The sequence below is a fragment of the Sceloporus occidentalis genome, unplaced genomic scaffold (genome assembly GCF_023333645.1).
Source record: "Sceloporus occidentalis isolate IW3139 unplaced genomic scaffold, rSceOcc1.0.p SCAF_2, whole genome shotgun sequence".
NCBI classification, from domain to species: domain Eukaryota; kingdom Metazoa; phylum Chordata; class Lepidosauria; order Squamata; family Phrynosomatidae; genus Sceloporus; species Sceloporus occidentalis.
Genome location: NW_028316982.1, coordinates 232,129,536 through 232,140,352, shown reverse-complemented (window position 1 = coordinate 232,140,352; position 10,817 = coordinate 232,129,536). Strand labels below are relative to the sequence as shown.

Here is a 10,817-nt window from a genome sequence, read left to right as displayed (position 1 = left end):
AAAAATTAATCAGAATCTACCTTTCTATGGAGGTTTCAACCATTATAATGTATATAGACATTGCTAATTATGAATATTTAATAATAAGCTCATACATTCTTGAAACAAAAAAAAGTTTTATTGCAGTGAAAAATAAGCAGATATTATATACATAGAAAAAATATTTCATTCATACACATTGAAATATTAATTTTCAGTATGACCAGAATCTGTTCAAGGCTAGCATTCAGGAAGTCGGAAACGGTTGTTGAGAAAGATGCATTAGGTCACATGACAGGGATTTGACCTATGCTGTAAAAAAACGTCTCCCAGACTATTTGATACATTACTTTAAATACAGGTCTGTTTACAGGCTTTAAGTCTTCTATTACAGCTGAGACTGGTCAATCTCTATCTATAACTACATCTCTTGGTATAACTGAAGCTGTATCTGCACTGCAAAATATACCAGCTTACATGTTCTGCAGTTTTAGTTTGCATTGCTTTCAGCACATTTAGTAGGGCCTGCTTTTCTGTATATCATGATTTTTTTTTCCTTTTCCCTCTCTGCTAGTTTATGATAGGATAACTGAGCTGCACCATGAAATACAAAGGCTAGAATGCAAATGTATGTGTGTGAGAGAGATGGGATGCCCTATTTCTAAAAACAAACCAAGAACTATAAATAAATTAAAAGAATCATAAACATGGCAACTGAATAACAATAGCATGATGTGGACAAGCCATATTGAAAAGCTACTAATTAAACCAAAGTGTACATTTGTTTCCCCCCATTTATGAGACCCTTTACTGCAGTGTTTTACTGAGCTAAATACTGATGTGATGCTCTCTCATGCCTCCTTAAATTGGGATGATTTTTTAAGTAAGATTGCTCAGTGCCTGAACTCCAGTTGTGCAGGGGAAAGGCACTTCAAATTCACCCCAATTGAAGATTCATGTGCAGCAAAGCAACAGTGCAGACAAGCCCTAAATGGCAGGTTTTTGGTAGAGTACGAAGGCAAGCAAAAAACATTAAGATGTGAGTAGTTATTCCTCATGCACCATTTTTGCACAGTCATACATTTCAGAATCATATCCTAGGACAGGGTTCCCCAATCTAGTGATGCCCAGATGTGCTGGATTGAAACAGCCACCATTACTTGCTAGCATAGCCATTGGTGGTGTTGGCTGAGGTTGATGAAAGCTGTAGTCCAACTCACTTTAGGAGGTGCTAGTTAGAGAATGCTGCCCTAGGATTAACCTCCAGCTGCAAATTCGATAAGAATGCTAGAGTATTCGTCCTTCTATTTGTTGTTCAATAATTCCTCTGTTTTCAGGAATTCCTCTCTTATTAAGATTCAATACAATGGCTTTGGGAAGCCCAGACTTGCAAAGAGCTTAGAAGAATTTTAAGGCTGTGGGATGGTATTGTATATATGGAGTTACAAAACAGTAACCACAAAACAGAAACTATTTCAGAGTGGGGAGGGAACCACCCATTTTGGTTTGAGTAAAAGCTTTGAATGTGCCTTGATTCCTGAACAAGGATCATAACTACTGGGAATTACAATACTATTTAAAAAGGAATAAATAAATGTCCTGGATTTGTACCACCACAACTTTTAGCACAAACCCTTCTCCCCACCCCTCCATGCTAAATGGCATCATATTGTGGTGCCATCTACTTTATATCAGTAATTAACAAAACATATGTGACTTCATATGGTAAGTTTATGTATCACCTTGTATAGCCAATGAATTTTCTGTGGGTTATACATAATAACATTTTGTGATTCTCTAAACCATAAAGGTCCATAATAGTAATTCCGTAATATTTGCTGTCCAGAAATAGTATGTGGTTTCTATTACATTCATTTCAAAACCATTTCACTCACGAAGGGGCAGGACAGATGTGAAAAGTGGGGAGAAATCTCCATAACAGCTCTAAAGAATTAAGAAGTTGAATAACACCTGTCTAGTGAACTTTCTTAACCCAGCCCTGTCTTTAATGATGACATATACAAAATTATTGTGAAAAAGCCAGTTATTGAGAAAGAAATCAAAATATACAATAAATACACTAACTTAATACCTAATTTTTAACTCCCGTGTCTTTAATTGACCTTCTCACAAGTCAAAATCTAGCTAAAGAGAAAAGCTGTTAAAATTAATTCTGGTATATTCAGCCTTTCTTGCCTCCAGACATCCATCTCTGTGACATATGTACAAAACTGTACATATCATTCCTTGTCGTTCTATTTCTTTTGGTGAAGAGGATGATGTCCTAGATGGTTTGGTCCAATTTCTCAAGCTTATGTATAGAATGAAAGGCAACAGGAGCAAATGTGAAGAAAATGGCATAAAGAAATTCCCCTTCTACAGTGGAAGTAATGGATGTGTGTGCACTCAGAAGGAAGTCTGACTGATTCAATGCCCAGTGCGTAACTGGGCATAAGATTCCAGTCTTAGCATGTTTCTAGTAAAAGATTTTATGTTGGGAAATTTATATAATTTTATTAGGGGGAGTTAAATCTGCTACACACACAAAACATCTATATAACTTAACACTAATTTTATTTTTGCTTACTAATGGACCAAATCTTTTCCTTTAAGAATATCAGTTTGCACAGGAAACAAATCTATAAACTTGTCACATGCAATCCAGTATTTATATCCCTACCAACAATTTTTAAACAGAAAAAACAGTCTTCCAAAGTAGGGAACATCAGATATCAGTTCTTTCTCTCTTTTTTAATTATTTATATATAAATAAAAAAGAAGGGTGAAAACCCATTCATGGGACAGGGGAAAAAAGTTGCAGAGCACTCCATTTCCCATTTAATTAAAAAAAAGTCCTTGAATTGAATTGAAACTGACTTCAATGATTTTTTTCAAGATCCTGGTTGTATTTCATGATGTTTGGAAGCATTCATAAAATCCTGTGTTACACAGCCATGCACAGTTCTCCATTCAGAGGAAAGTGAATCCATTCAAGAGCAGTTAAGATCCACACACTTCACTGAAAGATTCTAAGTAACTTTGCAGCAAGATCAGCACATCCTCTTTGTGGCAACACTGTCCATCTTGATCTCCTGCAACTTTACTGGATCCAGTTTTTAAAGCAACTTCCTGAAAATAAATTAAGACATCAGTGATTATTTTGCTTGTCAAACACTATAAACAGATGACAAAATGAGGAGGATAGAACACTGCAGAACTGTTGCTGCCCATATTATTTTTAAAGGCATGGGAGGTCACAATTTCTAAGAAGACAGATGCTAGGGCCTAAGCCTGCTTGGAATCTATCCTCTTCTCCCTAATCTCAGACAAGTCACCATTCAGTAGGGTTACTTAATTGTTGAAGAAAGAGATCCCATCTCTAGGTTTTTAAGAAATCCTATCTTCAATATTATTTCTAACTTTACATTATTTCTAATGCTACAGTAACAAGGAGGAATCTTGCAACACATTAAAGACTAACAAATTTACTATTGACATAAATATTCATAAATACATGCTTACATAATCACGTGTTACGCATAACAAATTTGTTAGGTTTTAGAGTACTATAAGAGCCCTTGGTGGTATGTTGATTTAAAAAAAACACACACAACTAAACAGCATGGCTGTAAGGCAATGAGGTCCTAACATTAAAAATATTTTCTGGGATTGAGCACCAGCAAAATGAGGCCATGTGAATCACTGGCCAATATCCTGCATCAGACAATGTTGTGGCGATGCTTCATCTTCAAATTTGGCTCCCCATACCCACCTTAAAATCCAGTCAGCCACACCAAGGGACAGAGTTCTTTAGTGTTGATGAGGAAGGTGCTGAAGGATGATGCATCCAGCTTCCTCCTGCTAGTGGTATAATGAGCTGGAGCAGGCAGGCCTCTAGGTTTCCTGTCTCGACTCCTTGAACACTGTGGTTCATTGGTGGGAGGAGGCTGATATGCCATCATTAAGCACCCCATTTACAAGTGACACAGGATTCTTAAAACTGCTGGGTTTTAAAGTGGATTTGGGGGGCATTGGCCATGGCACTCATACCTCAATTATAAAGCTGAATACCAAACAGTTATGAGATTGTAAACCAAGCTCATGACATTGTAATTGCCTAACAGGATGCCAGCTATTGTATTGAAATATGGATAAAGAAGAGCTTTACAGGGCCATTTGAAATCAGAGGCATATATGACTGAAAACTGAACTATTTGAATATAAGAATGTTATTTGTGTAGTTGTTTATCAAGATGTTTTTAAAACTGCCGTTCCTTCTGGGTACTATGGCAGTGAATTAAAATTGTAAATGTTACAGAGAATTTCATCACAACAAAGACATTAAGAACAATGAAACTACACAAAGCAGCCAATTAAAACTTCTTGCCAAAATAAAAAGGGATTGCACTAACATCAGAACAATTGCAGTGTTAGTGCCAGATGCATCTTGATGTGGTCTCCATACTTTGAGTGCCACAACCCAGAAAGATTGTATCCCTTGTCAGTACATAGTGTACCCGGGGATAACTGGTAAAGAGCCTTCTCTGATTATCCTGAAACCATGAGCAGGCTGATATAACGAGAAGTGTGCATGCAGATATTTGATCTTCAGACATATACGGCTTAAGCATCCAGCACCTTGAACTAGAATCAGAAGTAAATAGGCAGAACTGGTGGTAATATGATTTTACTTGGCTATACTGGTTATAATTCCGGTTGCCACATTATGCCCTTGGTTAAGCATCCATGCCATCTTGAAGGGAAGCCTCATATAAATTCCATTAGTAATGTAATGGAGAGCTTACTGGAGCATGAACCATTGGGACGATGCTATTCCTCTCCAGGAAACGTGATAATGGGCAAAGCTGTTTCTAAGAATCATTCAGACTGAGTGCAGTCCCTTCCAGAACAGACTGTACATCCAGTTCCTGGACACAAAAACAATTTAGCCAAAGAATATTCATTTTGCTGGAACCAAGCCTCAGTTTACTGGTTCTCATCCAGCTCATTGCTAAGGCAGCCATTGGTTCATATGCTTTGAGAGCCTCAATGAGGACATTCACATGGGCTTCATATAGATTTTTTTTTTAAAAGTATGGCTGCAATCTTTGTATATGTGAAATTAATGTTTTAACCTTTACTCTAAGAACTACTTATAAATAAAGGTCACTGTGTCTTATAAGAAGGCTGTTGTGAATTTCATGCAATTGGCTTTTGCAAAATACAAATGCAACAAGTACGTTTAATTTCACATATGTTTGATTTGACACTTGACCTGGCCTTCTAAATATACCAGTAAACAGTATTCAAGTATCCTACATGTTTAATTAAATCAGAGCCTATTTTGGCTTTTACTGGCTGACAAACAATAGGTTGTTAATATTTGTGCAGCATATTGTATTTTCACCTCTCTCCTAAATGATAAAACCAGCTCTGAAAGACACACCAATAGACTTGAAACTTGCACACTATATTTTATAGCTAATATAACATAAGCAGTGTGTGTGTGTGTGTGTGTGTGTCAGAGTTAATGAGTTGCTAATGAGTTTCTACCAGTGATGCAAAATAGTTGGTTTCAAAATAGTTGCAATTACCATAGCGATGAGACTGCAGTCCTTTAACAAAGGGTTAGGAATCCTGCAGCCCTCCAGATGTTGCAGTAAGATGCAGTCCAGAAACATCTGGAGAGCCACATAATTCCCCTCCTTGCTTTAATGTGACAAGTTTTCTAGCACCCAAAATACCAGATGTTATGTTTTATTAATGACTAAACATTCTTCATTCATTACCTTGTTGGATTTGTAGAACTCAAGAAGGACTAACTTGTAGGATTTGTGTTTCTGACAGCTTTCAAACTCCTATTTTGAAGGAAAAACTACTGAATATTAGCTGGTCTGGAACAAAGAAGTTGATAAGTCTCTTTCTAAGAATCATTTGGTTCTTTTAGCTTTGAGATTCTTAGAGATTAATACTCTTTGTAGATGAGAACATTCTACTACCTTTTGAAGATGTAACTGTCTTCCTTTATGTTAAGGTACAGTAAGAATAGTTTGACATTCTTAACTGCACTATAATTGCCCATAATCAGCTAATAAATATGAACAATCAATTACAATAGTCTTTCTGTAAACATCCTTAGAGAAATACTAAGTGCCACAGACTTAACTCTGAAATTATAATAAGTTTTATATTCGCAACAAAGATTTGCTACCATACACAGATCAGTTTTGTTTTGCATGCAAAGAGTCTCAGAATCAATCCTCAACATTGCCAGGTAGGACTGGGAAAATGTCTGTCAATAAACCCCCTGCACATGAGTGTAATAGTACTGTGATAGATGGACCAATGATATTCTTGTATTCTGTGTACACACATTTTTAATGGACAGTGTTCTGCCAGAAGTGAGAAGTAGTTAACTAGACTGCTACCATCTGTAGGGTAGCACAACTAGCATATACATCTTTACATATTACATTCTTGCACCCGAAAATTAACGATTCAGAAGTGTCCTCCTTGCTGAGAGAGGGTGCATTTTTGGTACTTTTATGATATTTTTCTTCTTTTTTGGCCTTAATAGAGTTTTTGTGGGAAACTTATATATGCCAAAACATTCTGTTTTTATGCAAAAAAGTGTTTTAGCAGAAAAGTGTATTTTGTGTAAAACAGTCTTCTGCACACAAAAATCTCTTTTTGCACACTTGTAAGGCTTTGCACAAATTTTTCACAAAGGAGGCAAAAAATGCAAAAATCTTCCAGTAAACCATTTTTCTGGATGGACTGTACCAATGTACCATGGCCTCCTTTCTTGTGGGGGAAAACTGCAAGTAGCCTTTACATATCTACATTCAATATCTTATTGCTTGCTGTTTTTGATTAATATCACAATAATATTTTGTTCAGAAGAAATAAAGAAATAAAGAAATAAAGAAAGCTGCTTTATGAATTGATCAGGCTGTTCTTCCATCTAGCCCAGTAATGTCTGCTGTGACTGGAATTTTCTTTCCAAAGTGGAGGTCTTTCACATCATCTGCTGTCTGATGGAGATATCAGGAATTGTACCTGAAACGTTCTGCATACAAAACACATCCTTTACAACTGTGCTATGGTGCCAATATGGTGCCTCTTAAGATACTACAATGTTAAGTTGTTTTTAAAATGATCTTAATGTGTTTTATGAAGCAATTTTAATTTTAATTTTATTGTAACCCTTTTTAATTTACTATTTCTTGCTATTCCTGGAAACCACTTTGGGTTCCATTCTGGGAGAAAGGTGGCATAAAAATGAAATAAATAAATAAATTAGATCACCAGCCTTCTAAGAACAAGGCAAGAATTCTGCTTTTTGAGTCACTACATCCGGGGGAAGGCGGTAGGTTTCTCAAGGCATTTTATTGGTTCTTTGCTTTTCTTAGCAATAGTGGTGGGAATTATGTAATCTTCTTGATGCTGTAGAGCCCAGGCCCACTTAGCCCACAGTAAGAATTATTAAGAGTTGCAGAACATCATCTGGAAGCGCGCGCGCACACGCACGCACACACACACACTATCCCTTTGTTTGTCCTTTCTTGTCCTGATGCATTTAGAGTGGGGTGGACAATCTGGGTTACTATAGCAAAGATGAGTATACTCTGGGGTCTAAAGGCCTTCTTTCTATCCTCTAGACCTTTCAATGTCACATCAGTCTCTTCAAATAAAACTGGAAGTTCAGTTCTGATTTCTGGATGAACCCATCTGTTGTTGTTTTTTAATGGGGTTTTTTGTTGCTAAAATTAGGTATGGAAGTCACAACTTGTTTGAGAGGGTACTCATGCCCTTTAATAGTTTTGGTTCTCCTGTTTGTAGGGGGGAGTGGGGTCAAAACCAATTTTTGCAGATTTTTCTCTTTCCTGTGGCCAGTGAATCTCAAGAATTTGATGTGCCTTGGTTCCCATTCCTGTGCTATAGTTTGTTGGATTTTAATTCTCTTCATCCTCAGTCACAGGGGCCCAACAATAGCTGGGCCCCTAGTTTGTAATGTTTATTTCCTGCCTTTTTGACAGAATAATACTGAAAGTGGCTACAACAAAAAAGAAAATACACCAAAATGCAAAGTAAATTATGTTAAAAATATAGCATAGAACAAATAATCTAGTATGACAAACTCATATATGTGTATGTATGTATGTATGTATGTATGTATGCTTAATGTTTGTTTCCTGGCCCTAAAGTTTTTCCCTAGTCCCTGTATTCTTATTTTTTTAAAAAAAAAGTCTCGTGATTTATTTCTCTTGTTGCCAATGCTGCTACCATCTGAATTGCTTTTCTGAAATTCAGTTTATTTGTTGTCTGTAGACTATGATTTTGTGTGGATAGAAGCTTGAACTTTAACTTCTAAGCAGGAAAAAATGGTTCTATGAAGAGCCAAGTCCTCCCGTTCTTCCCATGTAACCCCTGAGTTCTAGCAATGAATAGGGTCCCCTAGGACTATGACACTATTCTAGAGTAGAGTGGGGATCAGATGTTGCTAGACTTCAACTCCCAACTGTCCAAGGCAGCACAGCTGACAGGGAGGAATTCAGGGACACAACTGTAACTTGAGAGGTTCACAGTTCTTACAGTCACTCCCTGTAGCCAGACTCCCAAGTACTTAATTCTTCAATTGTTGAAGGATTAGGTTGGTTGGCTTTTTTCATTCTTTTTATTCAGTTAGTAAAAGTCATACTATGTGTTATAATCATTTATGTATTTATTATTTGGGTTCATTATTGGGCTTTTAGCCTAACTCTCTAGTGCATTTCTGTCCATCTGATGTAGAAGACCAACATTTTTCTCCCAGTGTTCCAGGAGCTTGTACCATATTTGTGCCAACTGATTAAATTTCCTAGAAACTTGTGATGGCTCATGGCCCAGTAGCTGGTCCATGGACCACCATTTTCAGCATTGTTGCTCCAGGCAATGTATGAATTAAGTCAAACAGAAACTAAAAACAGAATACAAACAATATAAAATACCATTACAGTAGAAAGAATTTTTAAAAAACTCATATGAAGAGCTACAAAAATCTAACAATCAAAAATATAATAAAATATTACAACAAAAAGAAAATACACAATTCAAAATCTAAATTGGGAAGGTAGCAAACTATTTCATGCCTATTGTTAGATGGCTTCTTAAAGAGGGAAATCTTATGCCATCACCAAAATGTATCCAGGCTTAGCTTTCTCTATTTTTAGACTAAATACTGCTAAAAAAAGCTGGGTAAATTTTATGACACATATTGTGTGAGAAATTTCCAGTGATCAAACTGAGGACCTTATCACACCACTTAAATAACCTGGCTTGCCTCTTCTGAACTGAAGTCTAATTCGGACTGCAGCTGAATCCTATCTCAAGGATTTTGCTGCCAAAGCCACCAGCCAAGTTCAGCCCGGCTGCAGCCTGGGTCCCCAACATGCTTCAGTGGCCATTTTTTTGAAGTCAGAAAGCTCCCAGTTTCTAAATCAGGCTCCTGAAGCACGCCTGGGACCTGGGCTGCAGCAGGGCTGGACTTGCCCAGCGGCTTTGGTGACAAAATCCTTGCAATAGGACCCAGCTGCAGTCTGAATTAGACTTCAATTCGGAAGAGGTAAGCCAGGTTATTTAAGCGGTGTGATAAGGTCCTAAAACGGGAGGGAATACTGATTTATCATATACTATATCTCTTCAGTAATCTGTCTACTAAAATTATCATTGTTACAGAACTAATCTATGGCCATACTCACATTAGAGTCACAACATGATTTAACTACTGCAGAAGTACTAAGAAATGGAAATAACTAGGGAACAGTAAACAAAGCCTATTATAATAATGAAGAAAATATACTAACTGCCACTTCTCACAGTATTGTACTCCTAGTGTGTTGTGGAGTTTAGTACTTAATTGTACTGTAGTATACACTTATCCCTCCATATTCACTAGGATTAGGGGCAGAAGAACCTCGTGAATATGGAAAAACCGCAAATAACAAAAACACCATGTTTTTACCTGAGAGAACACCTCTCTAGGAATCTCAAGGTGTCCAACAGACACTGACCATAGAACTACACTGGAGAAGCTACAAATGCCTAGTAGAACATTCTCTCTAGGAATCTCTAGGTCTTTCAGTGCAACTTTTAATTAAAGTTGACCATAGAGTTGCACTGGAGGACCTAGATATTCCTAGAAAGAACATATTAATATTAACATATTAGGAATGTTGGACTAGTTTAATCATTCTGTTTAATGCATGTCATTTATCTATTTATTTTTTAAATGTTTTAATTGTACTTTTTGTTTGTTTGTTTTTTAATTGCTGTGAAGCCGCTCTGAGTCCCAGTCCTGGGAAAAGAGCGGGAAATAAATAAATAAATAAATAAATCAAGTCTGTGAATAATCAAATCCTCAAATATTAAAGCCGCAAATATGGAGGGATAAGTGTACTTACAAACTACAGTATGATAATTTACCTAATCACTGTGATCTACACAAAATTCAAATCAAATGGTATTTACTCTAATTTTATTAAAATCAAATGAGCTCCAAATATGTTTCTTTTCTTTGAACGGATTTTGCATGAAAGATAGTGAACAGAGCGTTGTTTAAAAATATTCAGAAAATATCTAACTCACATCTGATGCTGTCTTACAAACTCTGCAAACTGCCGATCTTTCGCGTAAAGTTCTATAATTCGTATCCTGTCCTGAATCTCCTACAGAACAAGAAATAATAATAATAATTACACAATAATCCTTAAACCTAAATGAAACACAAAAACAAAGATTAGAGATAAACTGTACATATAGAATATCCCAATGCATTTTTACCGAGTAACTACAGGTTG

General features: G+C 36.5%; 1 protein-coding gene across 4 annotated transcripts in view; it reads right to left on the bottom strand.

Moving 5' to 3' along the window:
• Nucleotides 1-1,694: 1,694 nt before the first annotated feature.
• Nucleotides 1,695-10,817, bottom strand: part of IMPG2 (interphotoreceptor matrix proteoglycan 2) — an 85,314-nt gene continuing 76,191 nt past the window's right edge. For 2 of the 4 annotated variants that reach the window (XR_016280240.1, XM_089512384.1), the window contains 2 exons: nt 10,606-10,685; nt 1,695-3,108 (listed from right to left, as the gene is read on the bottom strand). Coding sequence is in view for 2 of the 4 variants with exons in the window: in XM_089512384.1 (XP_089368510.1) it covers nt 3,096-3,108; nt 10,606-10,685 (93 nt within the window). In the remaining 2 variants the exon portion in view is untranslated. Of the gene's footprint in view, nt 3,109-5,768; nt 5,838-10,605; nt 10,686-10,817 lie in introns of those variants that run through there. The other 2 variants (XM_089512383.1, XR_016280241.1) reach the window with 2 other exon arrangements.